The 26,214-nt window shown below is 54.0% G+C and overlaps 1 protein-coding gene across 2 annotated transcripts; it reads right to left on the reverse strand.

Moving 5' to 3' along the window:
• Positions 1 to 2,221: 2,221 nt before the first annotated feature.
• Positions 2,222 to 24,987, reverse strand: IL2RB (interleukin 2 receptor subunit beta). Of its 2 annotated transcripts, none has more exons than XM_066358316.1 (10): positions 24,790 to 24,987; positions 16,755 to 16,875; positions 16,193 to 16,307; positions 15,329 to 15,407; positions 12,909 to 13,014; positions 11,255 to 11,403; positions 9,881 to 10,046; positions 9,237 to 9,339; positions 7,873 to 7,957; positions 2,222 to 4,898 (listed from the first exon to the last, which is right to left on the reverse strand). In XM_066358316.1, the coding sequence occupies exons 2-10, from the start codon at positions 16,840 to 16,842 to the stop codon at positions 4,149 to 4,151; spliced, it is 1,641 nt and encodes a 546-aa protein (XP_066214413.1). In that variant the 5' UTR covers positions 16,843 to 16,875; positions 24,790 to 24,987; the 3' UTR covers positions 2,222 to 4,148. The 2 variants fall into 2 exon arrangements, with proteins under 2 accessions (XP_066214413.1, XP_066214412.1); XM_066358315.1 differs by lacking the exon at positions 24,790 to 24,987 and adding an exon at positions 19,686 to 19,816.
• Positions 24,988 to 26,214: the final 1,227 nt, after the last annotated feature.

Raw genomic sequence — 26,214 nt, forward strand, 5'->3', positions numbered from 1 at the left:
GCTGAAAGCTCTGGAGTTACATGTACCTGAGCTTGAGCGCTGGCTGTACCAACAGCAGCTGCATTTTTAACCTCCCTGAACCTCAGTTTCCTTGTCTGCAAAGTGTGAAACATAACGCCTGCCTCACAGGGTCCTTTGCAGGTGCTGAGAGATGATGCTTGGAAAGTGGCTGCCACCGTGTCTAAATACATACAAAAGTTAGTTTACTTATTCCTTTCTCATGTGCCTCTTGACTAGTTTTGGAGCTATCTGGAGTGTCGCTAAGTAGGAGGACAGTGGTAGGTTGCTCACCCTCCGCATGGTCTACTCCACAGGTTTCCGTAACTGTGGGCACTGGAAGTTGCTTGTAGTGGGAGCTGGGTGGTGTGGTGGGGGAGGGGCGCAGAGAGATGAGATACTGGGGGATTGGGGAGTTGAGGGAACAAATACAGCTCAAGAAATTGGAGACTCGAGAGGTTGAAGGTTCCTCCCACCTCTCCTCCCTCTTCTCTTATCCCCCAATCTGCCCTGGCTGCCTCCTGCTTCCTGCTCTGCACCTGCCAGCTCCCGGCCCTTAGGCTGCCTGGTCCCCAGCTGCTGCGGCTTCTCTCGCTGCAATTGGACCCAGGTGGGCCCATCTCTCCATTATTCCTTCCACCCTTGTCAGTTGCTTCCTCCTTGCTCCAGCTCCCCAGGCTCATACGCCAATCCACTCTGCACCATCAGACCATCTTTGCCTGGTGTAAGGTGGCCCCTTACTCCTCTCACTGCCAGCTCAGGTCTCTCATCAGAAATGGTGGGGACAGCTGGGTTCCCTGGGCCTGCCTGCTAATAGGCCCCTCTCAGCTTTCCAGCCTTCATCATCTCAGCCTGTTTTTCCTGCCTGGAAAATGTGAGTCCGGAAAAATAAGAGTTTCTGTTGTGAAAGGAACATGGTCCAGAGATGTCACCAGGTGCTAGCTTTGATCTGTCGGGACCTGCCTACAGAATCTAAAGCAGCACCTAAGTTCCAGAGGAAAAAGGAGCGTGATCCATTAGCAATGTCTGCCATGCATGGGTGCAGTTGATTAGCAATGTCTGTCATGAGTGCAGTTTTATGAATGCCAGATATTGCCATCCATGATCTGGTCCAGCTTTTCAGAGTCAAGGGTGCTAAAACAAAACAAATACATAAATTTTTTGTATATACTTCTCAAGCATCATCTCTCATCACCTGAAAAGGACCCTGTGAGGCAGGCGTTATGTTCCACATTTTGCAGATAATAAAACTGAGGCTTGGGGAGGTTAAGAAATGCATTTGATGGTTGGTACAGCCAAGACACATAGAAGTCAAGTGCAATATTTTCCCATGAGACCATGTCAGATGATGCCTGGACAGAGGATAAGAAAAATCTGACTCCTGTTAGTGAAAATGATAGTTTCCGTTGCAATCCTTCTGCTTTCCCTTGAGAAGGAAGTCTCCGGTGGGTGCTGGCATGTCTCCAACCCTCCACAATGCTTGGTAACCTCCCCTTTAAGCTAAGAGACAGAAGAGATACCCAGCAGGCCATGAATTAAAACTTTGTTTATTGTACTTAAATTTTTTTTGTTTTTTGTTTTTTTTTGTGACAGAGACAGAGAGAGCCAGAGAGAGGTACAGATAGGCAGGAAAGGAGAGAGATAAGAAGCATCAAGTCTTTGTTGTGTCACCTTAGTTGTTCATTGATTGCTTTCTCATATGTGCCTTGACCGTGGGGCTACAGCAGACCGAGTGACCCCTTGCTCAAGGCAGCAACCTTGGGCTTAAGCTGGTGAGCCTTGCTCAAACCAGATGAGCCCATGCTTAAGCTGGTGACCTCAGGGTTTCAACCTGGGTCCTCCGCATCCCAGTCCAATGCTCTTCCACTGCGCCACCACCTGGTCAGGCTGTATTTACTTTTTACAGTTACCTTCTATTTATAGCAAATATCTAATGGTCGTAAGTTGCATAGGTCATAAGTCGATCAATATTTGTATATAAAAAGGATCAGGGCTTGAAAAATGTAACCCTCTCAAGAACCCCGCAAAGTGGAAAATGGCTTGCAGAGAGGTTTCCTAGTTTAGCCCAGGACACACAGCAAAGGTCAAGGCATTGATACTTGGGCCATTACTGAAGAGCCTAGTGGCTCAGAACACAGGGCACTCTATGGCCAGAAATGGGAAGTGAGACTGCAGCGTAATTAATTAAGCTATTCCATAGTAAGAATTCAAGACTCAGGCAACCTCAGGAAAGGGTAGTTTATTTGGGAAATAAGGGAAACAGGCATCCCGTATGAAGGGCCAGTTGCCCCTCAGCAGTTGGAGTCTTTGTATCAGCAGACAGGACTCAACTCCTCTCTTGGCTTTTCCAGTGCCTTTTCCATATGAGCCTACTTCCAGGGACCTCACCCTTTCCATGCCCAAGAATGAGAGAAATCGAATTGGCCAGCACAGATCCAGCCTCCCTGATTGGACAGAGCCTCTGTTCTAAACCATGTCATAGGTTGCTGATCAGCCTATGGGTGAACTTGTGTCCAGACCCAGTCAGCTGTGAGCAGGGCCTATAAATACAGGCACTAAGTACGAGGTTGATGCCTTCCTAAGATTCCTAGTCAAGGAAGAAGTTTGTGACAGACATCACAGGTGCAATTGGTGCCACAGACAGAGGGGAAAGAAGTAGAGGGGTATTTGGGAGCCTTGAGAAGGAAGTGGGGGGAGGAAAACGGCCATGAGAGGATGAGACTCTTGCTAGAGTGGGCATGCTGGAACCTGGTAGGCATGGGGCTTTGTTTCTCTGAGTCCTGACCTTAGAACTGTCAAGGTGCCAGAGTGCTTCTGTGAATTGGATGATGCCCCTGCACAGAGGGCACACCGAGCACGCGCCCTGGGCCCTGACTTACAAAGAGCCCCGCAAAAGCCCAACTTTACACTTTTTTCTAATGTAAGGGGCCCAATATTTTCTTCTGTGCCTGGGGCCTCAACTGACCTTAATCTGCCTCTGCCCATGCGAGAACGCAGCTGGGCACAGAAAGCCCAGGCAAGGTGGTACCAGATAGCTCATTAATTCATCTGGGGGACACGATGGGGGTGCCAAGTGCACTGTTTCAAGTGCAGTGAATGGAGCTGCCCTTCTGGATGAGGTGTGCCAGCCTCTGGGCTGCAGAAGAGGCCCAGGAGCGGGCTCCCTATGACAGCATCGAACCCATCGCCAGAAGGGTTTTCTTTCCAGCAACATGCTATGACTCTGTGAAGCCATTGTGGAAGGTCCAGCCAGTGTTCACTTTGTTGGGGGATTTGTGACCATACTTGGGCCACAGTATTTAAGGTGCAGTAGCCAAGCTTTTTGAGGTCATGAGAGATCCCAAAGGGAAGTAACAGGGCCTCCTTGCCCAGCTGCCTTGTGACCCTGAGAAGTTGCCCCACCCCCACCCCGGCACTGAATCTCACAGTTTGGGCACATTAAGGGAGGCAGTGTTTCCCTCCGGGGGAAGCTGAACCACACTTGAAGGATAAGGGCCGTTTGTCACCTAGATGAGAAAGGAGAGGGCACTCCAGGCACAGAGAATGGCATGTGCAAAGGTGTGGGGGCATGAGGAAGCTCCCGGAGGCTCAGGAGGACCCCTGAGAGGGTTCTAGGAGGGAATGACCCAAAGTGACGCTGAAGGGGCAAGTGCCAGGCCGAGAAGTGAGGACAGTGAGGAGTCACGGCAAGGTTTTAAACAAGGACAGCATAGCCATACTGGTGTTTTGGAAAGAGCGCTCTGGCTGACCCATGGAGTGGGGGTGAGAGGGGTGATGGGGTGAGACTGGTCAGGAAGCCCAGTGAGGAGACGGTGCAGACTCTGGGGAGCCACAGAACTCTCCTTGAGGAGCAGCGGCAGGGTGGAGAGAGCGATGCTTCAGGAGTAAAACCCAGAGTACCCCATGACTGACAATGGGGGGAGTCAAAACGCCCCCCTGCAGTTTCTGTTCAAACAGTAAGTAGGACCGGGGAGCAGCAATTGAGGTTTGGAAGTGAATGGCCAAGTGAGCCATCTGGGCGAAGATGTCCATGGGGCAGCTGGACACCGAGTATCTCAGCAGTGGACAAGCCTTGGAGACAGACAGAGCTCAACTGGGCCTGGAGCAACAGTGGACAGCCACCTGCCCTCCCCCCACCTCTGGCGATCTGTCTACACCAAGTGAGCTGGGTCCTGATCCTGCAGCTCTTGGAGGGACAGGTAGACATCAGTGTCCAGGGTCAGGCAGGAGGTGGGGGCCCTGACCTGGCACTGCCCAGGAGGGCTGGCCCAGGGGAAGCCAGCCCCCTCCCCAGGGCCAGGGCCAGGGCCAGGGACCACCTCTCCTGCTTCTCCTAATGCATTCTCCAGGGGTGACTGGAAATCCACCAGGTCAGTGGGAGACCCCAGGGGCTGAGGGGCCCAGTCTTTGGGCACTCCCTCCTGCAGAGAGGGGGGAAGCCCCTCTTTACCAGCCCCAGGTCCCCCCAGGGCAGTGTTTAGGGGGCTTGGACCACCGAGGAGACTGGGGGAGAAGAGCAGCAGATCATCCCTGGGAGGGAAGGTGCAGTAGGCATCATCCTCCCCTGGCAGCAGTGGCAGGGGTGGGAAGAGAGACCCCTCGGGCGCTCCAGGCCCACCCTCGTCCAGCTCCTCGGCACAAGGGTCATAGGTGAAGTACACCTGGCAGGCCTCAATCTCCAGAGCGTCCGGGAGGTGGAAGAAGAAGTAGCCTTGGTTGGTGAAGCAGCTGGTCAGTGAGTGGCCACTGGTCTCAAGGGAGGGTGAGCGCCCCTTGTCTTGCTGCAGCAGGAGCAGCTGTGTGGCCTTGGCGTCTCGGTCCAGCACCTCCAGCGGGGAGATCTCAGGCGCTGGGCCGCTGGGGCTGAAGGAGGACGAGGGGAAGGGCGAGGACAGCCACTTCTGCCAGGACACAGACCAGTGGCGGGTGAGTGGGAGGCCTCCTCCAGATTCTTAGCAACAACTCCTAATTCCTGCTCCAGCCAGCCACTCTAGCTGCCCCTTCAGGGAAGTCTCCCTGACTATCCCTCATACCCACCTCCCTGCCCGCTGACTTAGGGAACCCTCTAGGTCAGCCCACGGAGGCACTGGCTTCCCAGCACCAGCACAGGCCTTCCTGGCTCACTACAGGTGGTCAGGGAGCATGCTGGCCCAATGAGTGACCGCTGACTGAGCACCCAGTATAATCCTGGCACTACTCTAGGCACTGAAGACATAGCAGAAGGTAGAGCATCAGTGTCTGGTGAGGACTAGTGAGAATGTGTGACCCAATCAACCAGTACTGAAGCAGAAAGGACAGAGAACATCTCTTGTTACTTTACAGATTTGCCCTGGCCTGATCACCAGCCAGCTGGCAGCTCCCCACTCACATTGCCATGGAAACATCTCTGGTGGGGAGCTAATAGCCCCCAATTCACTTCTCCCTCCCAAGGTCCTGTGCCTCCACAAAGAGAGGAAAGTGCCCACCAGAGCACTTCAGGTGCTCCAGAGTCTAGACAGCCCTGGCCAGGAGTGGGGAGACACTAGCTGTGTGACCCTGGGCAGGTCCCTGCACCTCTCTCAGCCTCACTTCCATAGCAGTTAGCTGGCTTTCCCCTGCTTCCTCACTGGGGACCTGCAGGGCGCTGTCAAGTAAGAAAATGAATGTGGAAATAGCTTGCACAGGGTACAAGGCAGACTACACAGCAGAGATGTGGGGGGTGTACATCCCACAGGGTGGTGTGATGGGGGCCTCAGGTGAGTGCATTTGAGAACCCCAACAGCTCTCTTTCCTGGGAGCCCTCAGCAGCTGGACCATGGCCCCCAGAGCGCAGGACTGGTGAGCTCCTTCCTGCCTCCCACGCCCAGCACAGGGTCTAGGGGCCTAGTCAATACAGTATTCAGATAAATTAATGGACCAGTAGAAAAACGTCCTGTTTCTTTCTCCCTGGAGTGAGTTTCTGGAGCTAAGCCAGATGTTATACAGACACACACACATACATACGTGTGCACATACTCCATTCATATATATGCACACACATGCACCACATACACACTACTCAACAAAATATAACCCCTCCCCCACCAGGACTTTGTAACAGGAGAAAAATGCAAGAGAAAGAGAGAGAGAGAGAGAACCTAAGGCAAACTGAGGATGGCAAGGAAGGGCTGCCAAGTTGGAGAGATGGAAAGAGCACCAGCTGGGTGGGGTCCGCAGAGCCATGGGGGGCAGAGCCAGCTGCACCGAGCATGCGGCCAGAGGAGAGGCCATTCCTGTGGCCAGTGCTGGCGTGCCAGGCCTACCCGGGCCCGCACAGAGGTGTGTGTGGTCAGCCACTTCCTAGGCCTGTGCCTCCATCCACAATGCCCTGAAGCGGGATAGAGGGGCACAAGGGGAAACTCATCTTCCTTCACGCGCACACACACTCACATGCACTCCCAAGCCCCATGGACAGGGCAGTGGGCCTGTGGCCTTGCAGCTGGGGGTCCTGGGATAGAGAGAGAAAGAGGAGCAGGCCTCCCACTCTGACGCAGGGTGGGGGGGTCTCTCTTGGCCAGCCCCACCCCCTAGCCACATGGTGTGTCCCAAGGACTCCTCCACACACTAGGCCTGGGGCCGATGTCTATAACTGGGGATGACCTCCTAGGAAGATGGAGTGGTTTGAAGCTCTCTAAAGACCTTACTTTTACCTCAAAATGCCTCAGTCCATAGAATCAGAAACACTTCAAGCTGAAGGAGGACTGAGAATGTATCTAGCCCAACCTCCAACCAGGTCCAATGTAGGAATTCCTTCAGCCATGTTTGACACAAAATCAAGCAAGGCTTGCTTGCATACCTTTGTTGATGGGGAGATCACTATCTTTAGGGCTGAAGGAGGAATTTTCAGTTGCTACATTCCCCCACACTGAGAGTACTGAGGGTAAGACATCCCAGTCTTTGGAGTTTTCCAAAGAATTCCAGCAGGGGCCCTGACCAAACCTGATAGAGAGCCCCAAAGCCAGCTCATGACAGCTCTAGTCCAGTATGACTTTCCAGCCCTTCAACACTCCTCCTGACCTCCCTCCATGCCCACCTCATCCTCTCCCCCCAGATCTAGGAAGCCTCAGGTGGGGCATTGGTGGGGTGGTAGAGGCAGCCCACCACATCCCCTCTCCCCTGGAAGCTTCCTTCCTGAAGTGGGGTGGACGGGGGAGGGGAAACAACAACCTTGAATGGCACTCAGCGCTATGATAATACGGGCCAGCTCTTTTCAAATGAATCTGTGTTTTGTGGCTGGAAGTGACCAGAGGGCTTGCGAGCATCTGTGAGAAGTGATGGAGCTTACGCAGGGATTCTTTCCAGGGACAGAGAGAGCACCATCCCTACAGAGCAGGTCTGCACTCTGGTGTGGGGAGAACTTGTAACCCACAGAGCAGAGTGAACCGGGCGGAGGGATTTAGGAGAAAGGCCAGACTGCAGGCCTCCTAACCATGGTGTCATAGATGGTGGATCAGGTTGTGAACAAGGCATGGGCACCTGGTTTGGGGCTAGGGAGGAGGCTGAGTTTCAGCCCATGCTCCACTTGCCAAGACCTGTTCAGCCAACAGACTGGTAACAGTAACTCTAGCTAGGGCCCCTTCAGCACTGACTCTGGGCCAGGCAATGTTCTGAGGGCCCTACACATAGTGTTGCTCCCATTTTAAGGTGAGGAAACTGAGGCACAGAGATGTTCTATAACTAGCCCAAGGTCACACAGCCAGGACGTGGATTAGAACCAGGCAGTTTGAGAATGCTGGGGGAAGGGCCCCGCCTCACTTTGGCATTAGTCTGCCCTCACAGACTGCCTACACCCACTGCTGCTCCACTGCCTACACCCTGGTCAGCGCCCACCTATGCCCTCCACCTCCAGACTCCTACCTGGAAATCTCCGCCATGCTCTGAGCTCAGCTGCAAAAAGAACTCCGAGGGGTCTGGGATGTGACACTTCAGAACCTTCTTCAGCCTGAACAGGGGGGAGGGAAAGAGGGTGAGAAGGGAGGGGGCCACGGTGTCCTGCCGTCAGCCCACAGTGCTGAGGCTGGGGCATGAAGCCACTCTACATTCGATCATTTATGTGTCAGTGTTTATTGAATGTCCAGTAAGGGAGGACACTGTGCTGGGTGCTGGGACACAAGAGTGGATGACAGAGAAGGTCTCTGCTCTCAAGAAGGTGACGTTCTAATGGGAGACAGGCAGTGTTGGCAATGCTGCCATTCATTCTGTGGAGATGAAGAACAGCATGCTGTGAAAGAGAAAGATGTGGGGCAAGACCACATGAGCCAGGGTAGTTAGGAACAGAGAGGCTGGAGCAAAGTGAGCCAGGAAGGGGGAGTTAGGACAGAGATTGTGGGCCTCCTACGCAGGCTGCCATGGTAGTGGTTAAGGCTGTGCACTGCCCGAGGCACCTGTCTGGGGACAGGTGAGTAGTTCAGTCTGAGAGCGCCAGTATCTGGATACATCTGTGTTGAAATAAATGCTACAGCCTGGAGACCCAGAAAGCCTGGCTGCAGCCCACATGCCCACGCTCAAGTCAGCGCTCTCGCCTACCCACTTCTGGTCTCCAGCCACAACCACCTCCCTGCACTCTTGGTTTCTGAAATGTTCCTCCCTCCTTCCCACCCAGGGTCTTTGCACATGCTGCTTTCGCTACTCTCCCTGTCACACCCCTCCCTAATCTCCTCCTTCAGATTTCAAGGGAGTTTCCCCTGGCCAGCCCTCACCTGAGGTTCTTCTCTCTCTAGACTGCTTCCAATACCTTCTTTCACTATCCTGATCACAGTGTGTCATTAATATGTATATGACTAATCAGTATCTGCCTCCCCTCCAGGAAGATGGGATCACATGCCTGTGGCCAGCCCTTGGATTCCAGCACTCAGTGCCATGGCACTGAGTTGGGCTCAGTAAATAAAGGAATAAATGAATGAATGAATGCCCAGACCCAGACAGAGCCACTACACACAGCAGCTGGCATGCACACACACTCAATTCCTAAGAGTACTTTCCAGGCAGATCCGCACCCCCCAGGACTCCCCCTCCCCCACTCCCATCAGGCTAGCTCCATGGGGCTCCACCTTTGAGGATAGATCACAGGGAAAGGCCAGGTGTTAGGCAGGGCAGACACCTGGCAGGGCAGAGGAAGCCTTGGTGTGTTGGAGCAGGGGGCTCAGCCCAGAACCGGACCTGGTGAGGGGTGTGTGTCAGACTGGAGAGTTCGGGACCGGTGGGGAAGCAGGCGCTCTTACCATGGCCCGAGGTACCGGCAGTTGGCCAGCAGGGAGGCTAAGATGATGAAGCCAAAGGCACCGAGGATGCCCACGAAGACATGGCCCCACGAAGGGGAAGGGGCTGTGCACGAGTGGGAAGAGAAACAGGGAGGGGGTTAGAGAAGTGCCCTGACTCACCCAGATCACTCCAGGACTCCAGTTTGTGCTGAGGGGCAGGCTGATCTCTGACCCAAGGCCTTCACAGCACCCCGCTGGCCCAGCCAAACTGCTGTGTGCCAGGCATACATGCTTTCATCACAGAGGCCCTGCATCGCTATCATGGTACCCACTTTACAGATGAGGAAACTGAGGCTGAGAGGTGAAAGCAGCCCACCCTGATTCTGGCAGAAACCAGGAGTTTGGAGTTTCAGGATGGAGAAAGTGAAAAAAGCCTCTCTGACCTCCCCTCTAACTCAAAAGGTTATGAACAAGTCCCATCCTTCAGTGAGTCCTGTTCCCATCTATAAAATGGGCACAATTGTCCCCCCGCTGCCCACCCTGCAAGGTCACATTGAGTGAGCTAATGATGACAGATGAGCACTGTAGCCCCAGCCCCAGGCGTCCCCCAGCCGTTTCCCCCAGAGCCACACCCAGCCACCCCTTCCCGTCCAGCTCTGCCTTACCTTCAGGCCTTGTCCTGAAGGCCAGCGGCTGGCTCCAGGGGCTCCAAGCCCGGTGGTTGCCCTGCTGGGCCCTGACCCGCACTTGAAGCTCATACTGGGTGTTTGGAGTGAGTGTCTCCAGGCATATCCATTGCTGGTTCTGCCTGATGCTCAGCAGGGAGGCCTCCTGCAGCAGAGACAGGGCTGTCAGAACAGGGGGCACCCCCACTGTGCACCTCACCTCCAATGGCAGGGCTGACCAGGAGGCTGAGCCAAGCAGCACCTTCCTTTCTCCCCTCCAGCCACCCTCCCTCCTCCACCCCAAACCCATCCTCCCAAAAGGCTTCTTGACTACCCAGTGGCTGGGGCCTAAATTCTAGGGCCATCCTATAACCCCTCCCTCTCACTCATCCCCTCCATCCAAAGCCATCTGCCAACCAAAAGGCTCCACCTTCAGCATCTGGTTCCACCTCTGGGACCTACTCTGGACCCTCTCCCTTCTCTCCTCTCTGCTCCAGGTCAGAGCTCCCAGCACCTCTCAGGTCTGAGGCTGCTCTCCCTGCTTCCACCGCATTCACTACAGCCGGTTCTCCACACGACCAGAAAGAGGGGGTTTTCTGCAGACCTCCCTACCTCTGCACCTTCCTTATGATTCTTCCCGTCTCCCCCACACCCAGGCAGTGTTTTGCTTTTGCAGTGGCTGCTTCTTCTATTTGGAAAACCTCCCCAGATCTCTGCAGGATCAGTTCCTTCTTGACCCTCAGATCTCAGAGCATCCTTCCCTGGTCACCTGTCCGGGAAGTGGCCTGTCCCAGTCTCTCTGAGAAGTGTGATCCCATTTTGTTTTCTTGATAATTTTTATCAATATCCTACAGTCTTCTGTTTCTGTGTTTGCCAACTGTCTGCTTCCCCCCCCACACACACATACATATACATGTGAGTTTCCTGAGAGCAGAAAGCTTGTCAGTCTGGCCCTCCACTCTCTCCCTAGCATTCAACATATCGTAGTATTCAGTAAATGTTTGTTGAGTGACTGAATGAGCAAATAAAGGAATGAGTGAATGAATAAAGACAGACCCGTGTGGATCTGGACAATGCTGAATTTGAAGAGTGGAGAGGTGGTGTCCCAGAGCCTCTGAAATCTCACAGGGAGGGAAGTTGCCTGTCTCTTAGCTATATAAATCTTGCCCTGTTGCCAATCTGGAATCTGCCAGGAGCTGGAACGCCTGGGTTGTCAGGGGTCACATGGACGGAGGGAGAGGCAGGAGCAGGCAGTACAGAGGAGCAGCAGGGGTTGCCTGGGGGCTGCTGTGCCTTTGCTGAGATGAAGGATGGACAGGGTGACCAGTGCAGGAAGGAGGAGTCAGGACAGTTCAGACTGGGCCCTGTACTCACCTCCCAGCTGTGGCCTGGGGACCTTGTCCTGGCCTCAAATTCCAGGTTATTTTCAAGGTAGTGGGACGTCTGGGAGACATTCCAGGTTATGTTGCATCTGTGGGTCTCTTTGTGAGTGACTTGGAGGGCGTTAGGGGCCATCAGGCGAACTGGGGGGGGGGGAGAAAGGGAGAGCTAGCTTTGGGGATGCTGGATCACGATGCTGAGATGATCGAGTCTAGACATGCTTCCACCTCCACCTTTGCATCCGCTGTTCCTCCCTCCCGGCGTGCCCTTTCCCCAGAAATCCACAGGTCACCACTGAAATACCGCTTCTTCACATCCTCCTCGCCGTTTCATTTTTCTCCTATCACTGCCACCACCTGGGTTCTTTGTTTTCTGTCTCCCTCACCAGACTGAGCTCACTGGAGGCAGGGACTTGGTTTTCTCATGTGTTCTCAGTGCTGGGAACATTACCTGGCGTGCAACAGGTGCTTAATTCAGTATCTGCTGAATGGATGAATCAGGGCAGCCTTTCTCTGCACTCAGAAATAACCTAAGAGTTTTAAATGGATCATCTCATTCATTTAATTTAATTTAATCTCATTAATCTTATATGATTAAGATTTTGTGTTAGATTGATCTAAGTCAGTGGTTTTCAACTGCCAGTCCACGGACTGGTGCTGGTTCGGCAGAGATTTCATGCTGAACCAGGATGAAAGAGTTAACCACACTGACTGCACAAAATTTCTGGTGGACTGGTACCAGTCCACGAACCAGTGGTTGAAAAACATAGATCTAAGTTTTATAATTCTGACAGATTGTAGAGCTCCACGAACAATGAATGTATCTTTACTGAGCATGTGCTAAGCAGTTTCTGAGTCTTGGCTTAGAGACTCCTAACAACAACCATGTGCAGCAGGTAATTTGTTATCCCCATTTTACAGATGAGGAAACTGAGCTCAGACATGTTAAATGTACTGCTAGTCAGATCACACTCAGTTAAGGCAGTGGTGCATTTAGAACCTTGCCTGGATCTCACCCTCTGTTTCACCTCTTACCTAGAGATGGCCTCTAAGGTCTGGCCTAGGGGCGGGGCCAGGCACTCAGTCATTCAACAAACCTTCCCAGAACTGAATACTGAGTACTCAGAATGGAGACATAGGAATGGCAGAAGTTCTGCCTTCAGGGAGCTCATAGCCCAGTGAAGGAGGCAGACCCTAATCAGGCAGTAATGACCCAGGACATAAGCACCCTGAAATAAGAGGTACAGAGGGCTGGGAGAGTCTGGGAAGGCCTTCTGGAGGAGACTCTTCACTGAGCCTTGAAGGGTGAGTGGGAATCTCCCAGGTGGGAAAAGCCTTCCAAACTGTGTGACCAGCATGTGTAAGGGCTCAAAGGCATGGATGGGCAAGCTGAGTTTGGAGAGCTGGCCTTCGGTGTGGCAGAAATACAGGCCACAAGAGGAGGATGCTGGAGAGGGAAGCCAGGCAGCTTCCCAAGCGGCTTTGAACGCCAGGCTGAAGAGCCGGGACTGCATCCCATGGGCAGCAGGCAGTGAACTTGTCAGATACAGGTGTGGAAGTTAATGGAGAGAGACTCTAACAGTGCAATCCCAGCAAGAAGATGGGGAAGGAGGTGGCCAACCCCCCACTCCCACGCCCACCCCACTCACGGTACTCAAAGGGCTTGAAGTCCTGGGTTATCATCACCCTCCACCTCTCCCCTTCAAGGCATATCACATTCATGTTGACGATGTCTGCTGAGGTCAGCTTCTGACTCTGCAAGGCAAAGGGGCAGACACACTGCACCTGGCATCTGCAGTGGGGGGGAGGCCATCGGGGTGATGATGGGAGGGGGCTGGGGGGAGGAGAGGAGGGGAGACCAAGACTGCAATGTGCTGTTTAAGGTAGGGTGAGTGGGAATTTCCTAGGTGGGAAAAACCTTCCAAACTGTGTGGCCAGCATGTGCAAGGGCTCAAACTTTCCCTGTAAAGGGTTAGATAGTAAATATGTTTGGCTGGTCATATGGTCTCTGTTACAACTGCTCAACTCTGTCATTGCCATAGACAACACGCAAGAGAAAGGGTGTGGCTATGTGCCAATAAAACTTTATTTACAAAAACAGACAGCAGGCTGGTTTTGGCGCATGGGCCACAGTAGTTTGTCGACCCCTCATGTAAAGTGAAGTGAGCTACCTTGGAAAGGAGGAAGTTCCCTGACACATGAGGTGTGCAAGCAGGATGAGTCCTCAAGAAGGAGCAGGGCTGGGACTATACCTGTGTAATAGCTTTGAGTGTGGAAGTCTCCCCTCCCCCATCTCTTCCTACCCCTCCCACCCCCACCCCCACTCCCGCCCTAACTTTTCTAGAAGGAAATGGCCAGGTATTAAGCATCTGAAGGCAGGTTCCACTCAGGTGTAGCCACTGCTCCGGCTGATTCTTATGGTAGTCCATCCCCACCCTGCAGGGGAGAAACCTGCAGCTCAGGTAGGTTAAGGGACTTGCCCAATGTCACACATAGGATCAGCAGCGGAACTCAGATTCAAACGCAGGCTCTGTGTCCAGAGTCCCACAGAGGCCACAGCCTGGCCCGCCACACCTGACCGCGGGCCACCAGGTGAGCAGCTTACGGCGGCCTCCTCCCTGCACAGAGGCAGCCCTGCCTCCCTGCAGAAGGAAGGCCTGGTGCGGGCACAGTTAGCATCTGTGCTCTGGCCGGGGTGCTGCTTGCAGGTCCAGGACCCAGGGCACAGTCCCTCGGCCTTCTGTGGGGCCCACTGTGACCAAACCTTGAACCTGATCATCAGAGTTCCTGGGGCTGGGAACAGTCCTTCCTTCTGTACCTCAAGGACTCTGCCCTTGCCTTCTTCCTGCTTCTATGGGAGCCACTTTTTCCCAGAGAATAATAGTATTATCATTATTATTATTGCTATTATTGTTGGTGTTGTAAAGATACTAATAATACATTCTGTTGAGTAATTAGCCTCAACGGGCACTCATAAATGTTATCTCGCTTAATTTCGCAGTATCTATGAGACAAGTACTGTTACCATCCTCATCTTACAGTGGAGGAGACTGAAGCACAGAGAGGTTTAGGGACTTTCTTAAGGTCACACAGTTAGAAAAGTCACACAGGTTAGGTGGGACCACATGCAGAGCTCATGGTCCCAGAGGCTGAGCCTTTATCAGGCACACTGTACAGGGCCATCTCCACTCGCGCCAGCCCCTTGGGAATGTATATAACTTGATGATGGTTGGAAAATATGGTCTGGGCATCCCTGGTGCCCTCCCACTGCCAAGGAGGGTTTGCCAGACAATAATTTGATGCACACCCACATAGACACGGCCACATGCTCTTCAAGAGGCAGACTAGTGCCATGGTGAAAAGTCCGGGTTAGGGGTGTGACAGACCTGGGTTCAACCCAGCTCCACCGCTCCCTGGCTGTGTGGCCTTGGGCAGGGACTGCACTTCTCTGAGCCTCAGTTTCCTCAATATTTAAGAAAGGGACACTGCCAGTGCCCACCAGAGTCATAGGGATCCCCTGACGATTGTGTCAGGTACATGCTATACTCTGGGAGGCATTCCAAGTGCTTTAACACTCAGATCAGCCCTACGGGTAGGCATCATTCTCATTCCCGTTTTATATGAGGGGAAACTGGGGCACAGAAGCTGCCGATGTCACCCAGCTGGTGGACAGTAGGTCCAGGGCTAGAACCCAGACCGTCCAGAGCTCCAGAATCCACTCCTACCCCACACCACCCTGCACTCAGAAAGACCTTGGGAAGAGTCAGGCGTGTGGTTATTATTGTTACCGGGGTGCTCTCCCTGCCTTATGAGGAATGCAGATGTGTCAGGAGACCCACAGCATGGGGGAGACCGCGGGAGCAGAGGCGGACTGGGAGCCTCACTGCCCCAGGTCAGGCCTGCGTTCTGGCCTCTGCATGCCGCCCTCCTTCCTGCCTCCTCCCAGCCCGGGCAGCCCGCTCCACCGCAGCTTGCTGGCCATGGGCTTGCTGGGCCCCAGTCGTACTGGAAGGACACCCTTGATACCCACCTTCCCCCCTGCCCTCCCCCCTCAGCTACAGATACTCACATCTGGGGGTCCAAGGATCAAGTTGCAGGACCAGGATGCAGGCACCACTGGGAGCAGCTCACAGGACGCGTTCCAGGGCCTTTCAAGGTGAAAGAACCACTTTAGAAAAAAGGAGAGACCCCAGAGCTGGCTCCTGGGATGGTCCTTCACGTGGTGAGGCCAACCTCTGTGTCTGTTCTATGCCAACATTGCTGGGGTGCCAATTCCCCCATCTGCTGTACCTCCCTCACAAGCACCCTGCCCTGCCCTCCCCACCCCAGCCTGGCCCACAGCAGCCAGAGCGATGTGCTAGAAACAAACTGGTTCAGGACACCGACCTCCCCACCTAACCCCTTGCAGAGTCTTCCCATGGGGCTTGACTGGGCTTTGGGAGCCTCCTGGAGTCACCGCCCATGGGAGTCTTTGCTGCTGTCACCAGATGTTTGCAGCACCGCAGTCCCTTTGTCAGCTCCCCTCAAGCGCCCCAACTACTCCTTAGTCGCCTGTTCCCACAGCTGCTGTCAGAGTCTCTCAAAATCCCAGGTTACTCACAGAGCTTGGGGAGCCCCCTTTGAGCCCCTAAAGTCGAGCCCAGCCTCAGCAGCAAGCTCACAGCTCATGTCCCCAGTCCACCGTGTCTAGCACATCTCCAGCCTAGACTCCCACACCCCGGCTCCTACCCAGGGTTCAGGAGTCTGAATATCTAATTCTGACTTTTCCAGACTCCTGTAATAAAAAGAGTCTGTGGGTGCTATGAGCCTAAGCTTCTCAAAGAGAAGCCATCTTGGAGTCAGAGAATTAAGATTCCAAAAGTCTAAACATCAGCGCTTGTCAGATCCTACTGTCCTGAGATTCTGCGGTTTAGCCAGTCGATCCCACACTCACCGCTTATCAGGCTGGGCATGGATGTGGCAGGATGTGGCCTGCAGGCCCCCATCCTGGCTCCAGACACAGGAGATGTTGGCTTTCGAGTTGTAGAAGCAAGTGAGCTTGGAAGCATCTGTTAGCAAGACAAGGTTTAAGGGGTTAGCTGCAGGGTGCTCGCTGCCCTTCCCTTCGGGCCCACCTACCATCCCTGCTCCCTGCACCATCAGCCTTCCAGATGTGGAGGTAAGCAGCCCTGATGGGCAGAGAAGGGGTTAGCGACCCATTTCAGAGAGGACAAAACTGAACCCCAGAGCCTGCAAGGTCCCCACAGGCAGACTGAGGCAGGACAGGGATGTGAAGTCAGTGTCCTTCTGTGGCTTGGAGAGGCATGTGGGTGCAGTGAGGGTAGGACAGAGGATGAAGGGAGAGGATGGACACCTGATCTCTGGTCCCATTGCCCCCGCCTCCTGCCCTTGCTGATGGACCTTCTGCCCAGAAGCAAGCTCCCAGGAGGGCTCTAGAAGGGTCTTGGCCTCCTTTCTGAGGGAAAGCACAGCTGCTCAGATGCAAGGATCCTCACCATTCACAACTGTGGATGCCTGAGGACTGTCCAGGTTCAGGAGGAAGATGAGGACGGACAGACACCAGGACAGAGCAGAAGCCGCCATCACATCCACAGGTGGGAGCTGGGGAAGGAAGCCCTGGAAGGAGAAAGAGGGAGAGAGAGCACAAGTAAACAACTGCCCCTGCCCTTCCTGGGATGTGCAGGTCTGCTCTCCACTACACAACACAGTTCAGCCTCAGGGCCTTTGCACATGCTGGTCCCTCTGTCCCACACATGCTTATTCCCTTCCTTCAGAGATTCAGGGACACACACATTGTCATTGCTGATAGGGCTCTCTGAGTAAGACCAACCCCTTTTTCAAAATTGGGGAAACTGAGGCTCAGGAAAGGGAAAGACTTGCTCGTACCCACCTAGGGAGGCCAGCACAGAGCTGGGATGAGAGCCCACCTCCTCTCTACTCTGCGCCCCCCTTTTCTGCGTCCTCCTTTCCTGCACGAAAACCACTTGTCAAGATGTTCTATATGCCAAGCTCTGTTTTAAACTCTAAATGCAGCAATAGATAGAGCCTCTATTGGAGATGCTCTTATTATCCCCGTTTTAAGATGAAGAAACTGAGGCACAGAAAAGTGAAGAGCAAGTTACCCAAGGCCACACAGCTGGTAAGAGGCAGATGTGGGTCTGAGTCAGGACAGGAGCACAGAACCCAGGTGGGGCCCCTCCTATGACTTCTCTGACTAGATCTTCCCAGCTGCTGGGACATTCACAAAATCAATAAACACACACTGACTACCTCATAACAATACTCACTGTGTGTGCTGAGCACTCATGCTTGCCAAGGGTTTCGGTACACTGGCTCATCTAATCTTCCCAGCAGCTGGGGGTTTAGGAGTGCTGTGTTATTCCCTTACACAGATGAGGAAACCAAGGCTCTAAGTCATGAACCCATCCAAGGTCATGTGCGCAGAAAAGGCAAAGCTGGAATCCAATCCCCATACTGCATCCCAAGGTCTGTTCTCTCACCAAGACCATTCCATACTGTGAAACCCCGGTTCCAGGCACTAGTCCCACAGGTAAGGCCAATAGCCATCCTGCCCTGGGGCAGCGGGCCCACATGGGCACAGGCCAGCTGACAGCATCTAACCTGGTGGGGGAAGCGGCCCAAAGAGGTACCCATGCGCTCCTCCACGCCCAGTCCACCATCCCCACTGCCAGGTAAGCTCCCCAAGGTGGATGCTGGTTGCTTCTTTTTTTGGACCCCCTAAATATCACAGGGTACTGGGTTGGGACTCCAAAGAGTATAGAGCCCAGCAAAAAGGTTCCCAGCAGCCCCTTCCCCCGTTCCCCTTAGTTATTTGATCATCACTCCGGGGTGCAGGCATTGTCAGTTCCCTGCAGGGTATCACCAGCCAACAGGCCACCCCATGCCCAGGACAAGACCCGATACCAAGCCCCAGGGTGAGAGGAAGTGGGAGCCAAGACACACAAGACTGCTGGAAGGTCAGAACCACAGGCCAACTGCGGCGAGCCTGGCGCAGGGACAGCATTGTCTGGAGCTCCTGCCGTCCCAGCCAGAGGCTGCAGCATGTACCAAGAGGGCACAGTGCCTGGGAGGAGGACGAGGAGGGACAGGCACCAGGACAGAGCAGGGGTGTATAGAGTGTGTCAGAAGGGCGGGGGTTGGGGGCTCCTAGCAGTCTCTGAGGCTGCACCATCCCACAGAAGAGGAAACCGAGTCTCAGTTTAAGAAACTTGCTCAAGGTCACAGAGATCCAGCCTAATAGAAGACAAGTCAGACTTCTGAGTTCCAAGCACCTCTGTCCAGGGTCTCACACACATCCACACGTGCTCTCCATGACTACAGGGCCATTCACCCTGACTGACTCATTAGGTTCCCAGCATCACCCCGGGAGGTGGGTGTCATGGTCTCCTTTTTGACAGATACCAAGACTGACACACAGAGCTGCCCAAGGGGCTGCACTCAAACCAGGTCATCTGATTTCAAGTTAGAAGAAGATGCTGATAATGATGACAGTGACAAGGAGGATGACGAGGATGACTAATATTCAGCTCCCGCTCTGTGCCCGGCACTGTCGTTAGCACTTTGTAGATATATATATATACCTCATTTAATCCTCACAGCAATCCTCTGAGTAGATACTATTAATGAGCCCTTTTCTCAGATGAGGAGACCGAGGTGCATGTGAGTGAGCCTCTTGCCCAGGCTGGAGGCTGGTGGAGCAGGGCAATGAACCCCATCAGGTGTAGCAGGAGCTCCAAGGGACAGAGACTGTGGAATGTGGAAGTTCATGGGGACTGAGAGAGGATGTGAAAGAGGACCTCAGTAGCCAGAGATGAGTCCCACCTGACCTCTGATCTCGACAGACATGGCCATCCCTCATCCCTTCTGACCCCCCCCCCCCCACACACACACACACAGGGCTCACTCTTGCTGTCTCACTCTGCGCGGCCGGGGGTCGCCAGCAGGTGTGGGATCCTGGTTGTGAGGGAAGGAAGGGGACCTTAAGGATGGCTCTGCCCTCCAGCGGCCCCATTCCCAGGGTGCTCCAAACGCAGCTAAGAGCAGCAGTCTTAGCTCCCAGGAGAAGAGAGAGAGTGTGCCCTGCAGGCAGCCCCAGGGAGGGAGTCCCACCACACCTCCCAGCAATGCCGGGAGACACTCCTGACCTGCCCAGTTACACAGCCAAATAAGGAACCATTCCAGACCCAAACCTCAGAGACCTCCCAGCACCCCCAGTTCACTGCCCGGTCTCCTCCCTCACCCCACAAGCCTCCTCAGCAGCACATTACAGAGGAGCCTCCCCAGAGTGGGCCCCATCCCCACGACCTTCCCTCTCAGCCCGCTGAGGCTAGTGGCAGGGGGCAGGAGGGAGCTATAGGTTCTTGGGGACCAGCCCAGGCAGGGTGAGGGTAAGGTGGCGTTATCACCTGGCTGAGACATGGGGCTCTGGCAAGCTCTCTCCGGCTCTCTCTGCTGCTGAGACCACAGCCATCTCCCCAGGGTCCCACTCCGCCTCTGGTGACTCGGGTAGCAGACTGATGGGGGCAGCAGACTGAAATCCCAGGGCCAGCCCACTTCCTGTGCAGAGGCTGGAGGGGGCAAGGCCTTGGGGTGGGGGGGCGGGATAGATCTGGTTGCTGAGAAAGCCTGAAACTCCTGAAGCACCTAGGGGTGAGATAAAGATCTCCCTCCCCCGCTGGGGGGGCGGGTGGGGGCGTGGGTGTTGTGGCATGTGCACATGCACTCTCAGACACCTTGCTGCACACAGGAGCCCAGGGGATGAAGCCCCTTCTCTTCCCTCCTACACCAACCCCACCCCATCCCACACAGACCACCTCACGCCGCCTTTGACACCTTCATCCCCCACACACCCGCCCACTAACACCCAGGCCTCACACAAACATGTCTCTCTGGGGGTCCCCCAGCGCTTCTCACTCTCATAAAACCCATCTCTCCGAGGCCCTGGCCAGTTGGCTCAGTGGTATAGCATCAACCCAGCGTGTGGAAGTCCCAGGTTTGATTCCCGGCCAGGGCACACAGGAAAAGCGATCATCTGCTTCTCTACCCTTCCCCCTCTCCTTTCTTTCTGTCTCTCTCTTCCCCTCCCGCAGCCAAGGCTCCATTGGAGCAAAGTTGTCCCAGGCACTGAGGATGGCTCCATGGCCTCTGCCTCAGGTGCTAGAATGGCTCCTGTTGCACGGGAACAAAGCCCCAGATGGGCAGAGCATCGCCCCCTGGTGGGCTTGCCAGGTGGATCCCAGTCGGGCACATGTGGAAGTCTGTCTCTCTGCCTCCCTGCTCTCACTTAAGGAAAATACCCCTCCCTCCCAAAAAAAAAACACACAAAAAAAAATCTCTGAGACCTTTCTTTCCACTGTTGCCCTTCATGAAGCCCCATATTCACTTTAGCATTCAGAAGTGACTGTTTTGAGGGACATTACAAACAATTTGATGACCACTTATTGAATATTCTAGAATCTTCCTCTTCTTTTCAAGTCATGGTTCTTAACCATTTCTCCCCTCTTTTTTTGAGGGGTTGGGGGTCAGCTCGGTGCTTTTTTTTAAAATGATTATAACTTTAAGGTGGAGCCCTCTTTAGAACAGTGTATGTTTATTCATGTGGAGTGTCACAGGCTCAACTACTCTGAAGTTACAACCAGGATCCTAAAGAAGCAGCTCCATTCCTTCCCTTTCTCCTGATTCTAACAACCCTGCTTGTCAGCAGCTGTCACTTTCAAAGAAGGGAATGAGGCAAGCTGGGGGGGGGGGGCGGCTCGGCAGGACCCCTCTGCACAGAAGCAAGAAAGCAGAATGGACGACACTGAGAGAGAACCAGGCCCAACCCCTTCTGAGCGGGAAGTGCTGCCAGTAAGCCCTGCGTCAAGGCTGCTTGGAAGCTGTGCCCCTCACTGGGCAAGCGCAGCTTTTGCGGGTATATAGGTATGTGGGGTATGTGGAGTTTGACTATGAGAGGGCTGACAATGGCTCGTGGCAGTGACCACAGGTAGCAGGAGGCAGTAAAGACCAGTTCCTCTCCCACCCTCCCTAGCAAGGCTTTCTAGCTGCAAGAGACAGTGATAACGCAACCACCACAAAGATGAGAATACTACCTAAGACATAGTTCTTTAAGCTTCTTAAGAAACCAGGAATGGATTGAATTTCTTCACTTTGACATTCAGAGCACTGGGCAGAAATCACATCGCGTCAACACCCGCCGTGGGCCTTCGCGATGCTTTGTTTTAATATAACAGTCGGATTCCCTTGGTCTGCACCAAAAAAAGGGGGGGGGGGGGAGAAACCAGGAATGTCGTCTGGCTGTATAGCTCGGTTGGTTAGAGCATCGTCTCCATGAGCACAGGTTGTGGGTTTGATCCCCTGGTCAGGGCACACACAGGAATAGATCAATATTTTTGTCTTTCTCTCTCTCTCTCTCCCCCCTTTCTTCTCTATCTCAAATTAATAAATAAATTTTAAAAACGAAAAGAAAGAAAGAAACCAGGAACAGTGGTTCTCCTGGGAAAGAAAGCCAGGTGAGGAAGGGGTAGGAAGGCTGTTTTTCACTGCAGACCTTTTTGTACTACATGATTGTATTTTCTGCCCCAAAATACGTGTATTCAGTTAAAACTTAGAAACACAAAGAAAGAAAAAAGACATTTTCAGGCAAAGCCAGAAATTATGAACCCAGCTTGTAATAAGCACTTCTGCCAACAATGTTGCCCGTGGGGATGGTTTTGGCCTGCCTGCACGGCTGCCCGAGGCTCCTCCTCCTCTTCTGTCCCTCTCCTTCCTTCATTCATTCAGCACACAGCTGCTGAGCACCTGAGGTGTCCCAGTGGCCCGGCCGTGTGCAGAGGAGCCCAGGTGACTGGCACAGGCTCTGCCTTTATGAGCAGCACACAGGCCACAGTAGGAGTGGGGGGAAAGGAGGTCTCTCTAAGCAGCCAGGTGTCCTTGTGGTGAGGTGGACAGGAGTTCATCTGAGGCTGCTTCTACAGTGGAACTAAAGAGGAAAGGTGACAGCCCCCTCACTCCTCACCCCCCACCCCAGGCCCAGTGGGTCTTGCTTTTGCCAAGGGGCTCAGGCCAGAACATCTCAGGTGGGCTGTACTGAGCCATGAGAACCTCAACACTGCACAGTCCTCGCATCCTCCACCTAAATCTCAGCTGTGGGGCCACATGGAGGGGGCACACCAGAAAGAAGGTGGGAGTGTGTCCCCACTCCCACTGGGCATCTACTAGACTCCATATCCCAGCCCCCCTTGAAGTTAGATGGGGCCATGAACTGAGTCTGGCCAGTGGGCATCAGTGGAAGTGAGTTAATTTCCCTCCAGGCCTGAAAGCCCTCAGCTTTGATCCCTCTCTGTGTCTCTCAATGCCTCTCTCTCTTCCTCCACTACCCCTCCCTTCCCTACCCTCTCTCCTCTGTCTCCCTTCCCTCCATCCCTTGCAAGAATCCATTGGATCAATGTGAAACCTGGATAATCCATACTGGGCTGTGACATGATCAAAAAATAAACTTGTACTGCATTCTGCCTCTGAGGTTTGGAGGTTTCAGCAGCCAGTGGGCAGTAACTGACTAATACAGAAAGGGCCCCAGGTAAGGAGGGTGAGAAGGGCATGCCAGGCTGGGGTGGTGACCAGGTACATAGAGAAGTGCAAGTACTTTGTGCGGCCCCACCCCTGTCCCAGCTGCCATCTCCTCTGCTGCTCCCCAGCCAGGTCCCCTGACTGGCCTCTCTGTTCTCTCCCCTGACCCTTCCAGTCTATTCTCCACTCAGTGGCCAGAACATGCTTTTCCAGACCAGATCAGGTCACTGGGTCACTTCACTGCACCTCCCCCCCTCTAAAACCTTCTAGGAGTTCCCAGTGCATTAGCAATCATATCTGGACTCTTCATCTGGACTCAGATTCCCACATACGCAGGCCCTAGCGTCATCTCTGAACTTTCCTCCTGCTCAGGCTTTGTTGGAGTTCAGCCAACATGCCAAGCTGTCTACGCCTGGGGGCTTTTCGCATGCTGACCCTTGCTCTGTAGAGAGCAGCCTTTCCCTTCCCATTTTATAGGCAAGAAAACCGAGGCTCACAGGCCATCCAGTCAGAATATGACAGTCAGAATTCAAGTGGAGGGGGTCTGTTTAACAGAGAACATTAAGGCTCTCTCTGAGATAACCTGCAGAAGGATCCAGAAGACTCTCTCATGGCAGGGGCCTGACAGTCTGCTTATACCTGCCCAGAGCTTTGTCTCAGGAGCTCTGGGGGTCAGACTCAGCCTCCTCCAGCAGGACGCTCCCCTCCGCACCCAAACCACCATGTACATCAAACCCTCGTTCCTTCAACTGCCTCTCCTGCTTCCCCACACCCACATCCCTCCCCACTGTGTCCTTACCGCATCCCTTTGTGAACCATGTTCCCCGCCCCTCAGCTTCTGTGGACACAGCCCCAGCCAGCCACTCAACAACCACTGAGCCTAGCCCCACCCAGGGACCCCACTTTCAAAGGTGCCATGGGGCAAGCACCAATCTGGGTTTTCCGGTTCCGTGTTCTACTCTGACCATGACTTTTCTACTTGCCCACCATAGGGCTGTTTCGCTGGGGGTCAAGTCAGGCCATCGAACCCCCGTGCCCTCCTTACCCCTGGCATCCCCCTCTCCCCGCCCCTTTCTCCACTGCGACTCCCAGGAGACAGCAGGGTCCCCGTCTCAGCCTCCGACTCCTGGACCACCTTCTCCCCGGCTCCTCTGTCCACCTCCGCATCGAGCCCAGCCCAGCCCATAATGGAACATTGTCATCACTCTAGCTTGTGCCAGCCCAGGGCTCTGAGACTGCCACCTGCCTCTTCCTACCGCCACCCTCTTCCACATACAGTAGCGTCCCAGTTAGGATGGAGCCCGGCTGTGGGCATCCAAAGAGAATAGAAGACGATGGCAGTGTCATAAAATCAGGAAGACTCACACGTAAGAGAGGATCTGACATAAAAGAAGCCCAGGGACAGGCAGTCCGGAGCTGGTGGGGTCTCTATGATGCCATCGGGATCCTGAGCTAAATCTGTCTTGCTCCTAGAGCATCGCCAGTCTCTCTCCCCTTCCTCACAGAGCGAGAGAGCTGTCCAAGCTCCATCCATCGCATCTGCATGTCTGTGGCCACAAGGAGGAGGAAGGCGTGAAGAAAGGCATGCCTCTGCCTCTTAAGGACCCTTCCCCAAAGTGGCCCTTGACACTTCTTACCTCCCACTAGCTATCACTGAGTCACATGACCAACAGAGCCACAAAGAAGGCTGGAAAATGGGCCTAGTGATGAATAGAGAATACACAGCCCAAGGGGACATGTTTGGAGGGACCATTCGCTGTCTCTGCCGTAACTGTCCCCTGCCATCACAAAGGTCTCCAGCATCTCCCAGGCCACCCTCCGCCCCCTTGCTCAGCCGGGATGGCATAGGTGCTTACCCAGCAGACACTCTCACACCCACCCTCACGTCTTTGTGCCCCACGCTTCCCCAAAGGTAGCTGGATCCGCAGCTGGAGAAAATCCTACCTCTGTAGAAGCAGGCTTCACAGGCACCCAGAGACAAGTCCTAGTCCCTGGCTAGGGAGCAACACCACAGTTTGCATCCAGCCCTCAGGGTAGTCACCCTTCTCAAGCCTGTGGGGTGCCCTCACGTCAGTGGAGATCACAGGGTGAGAGGAAACCTCAGATAGGACAAGGAGAAAGAGCAGCCTGGCGGCTGACCACCCGGAGGGCTCTCCTCTGACTCAGCCCCTCAGCTGACATCCACCCTTCATTGGACACCCCACCCATCAGTCCCCAAGCCAGAATGTGGCCATCCTCTGTGGCACTTCCTCCCCCTCACCCCCCACTTCCAAGCTATCATCCTCACCATCTCTGCTTTGCCACAGAGTCACCTCCTCGCTGACCCCCCAGGCTCCAGACCTCACTACCTGCGTTCTGTGCTCCTCTCCGAGCAACTGGTTCAGCAGCCCCTCCAACACTGGCACCCTGAGCCACCCATGTCTCGTGCAAACCATGCTGATCCTGTAGAAAGTCACTCCTTGTTCCGGTTCCTTAGCAGGACTACTCCGAGGGACCAGCTGTCCTGCTTTGCCAGGGCCTGAAGGGGTTTCCAAGACATAGGACTTTCAATGCTAAAACTGGGACAAAGTTGGTTGCCCCATTCCCACCCCACTCTCCCCAGACTAACTCAGATCCCTGGTTTGAAACCAGGCCTTTCCCAACCTGCGACCTCATCCAGGCCAGGTGCATGTAGTCGTCACCTCACGATCTTCTGTTCACGTGTCAGGACCCATGTGCAATTCCTCCAAATAGTCCCAGAGCCTCAAACATTGCCTGACATACAGAAGGTGTCAAAATGAAGGGATGGAATGACCAAAGGAAAAGAGAAAGAATCAAAGTTTCCAAAGCTTTAACACTCTAAAGTTTCTGGAAAATACATACAACCTGGGGAATAATGTATTTGAAGTTTTGAAAGATTTGCCACCAAACTCGATCTGAAAGGGTCTGCCACCTTGCTGGTGTGCACTCAAAGTGGCACCAAGCCCTTGGGGAGAAAGTTTGACAACATCTATCAGCATCTCCAGCACATGCCTCACATCTGGTACCACAGCTCAGACCCATCCTGCAGAGAACCACACGCCCGTGTGGGAAACGCATCTGCAAGGAATTCACGCAGCAGTGAGACTGGAGGCAGCCTAAATGTGCATCCACAGAGGACCGCTGTAAAGAAATGAAACTAGGGGTCACCCACCTGGTGGAGTACAGTGTAGCCCTGACCAAACAAAAGGAGGGTCAGCTCTCTGTTCCTGACATGGAATAGTTCCCAAGATTCATGGGGAGGGAAGCCAAGCCCAGAAATAAGTGTGTAGTGTGCCACTGCTCGTGTAGAAGCAAAACGGGCATATGTGAGTGAGTGTGTGAATGTGAGAACATATGTGCAAGCGGGAG

Source organism: Saccopteryx leptura, chromosome 1 (genome assembly GCF_036850995.1).
Source record: "Saccopteryx leptura isolate mSacLep1 chromosome 1, mSacLep1_pri_phased_curated, whole genome shotgun sequence".
NCBI lineage: Eukaryota > Metazoa > Chordata > Mammalia > Chiroptera > Emballonuridae > Saccopteryx > Saccopteryx leptura.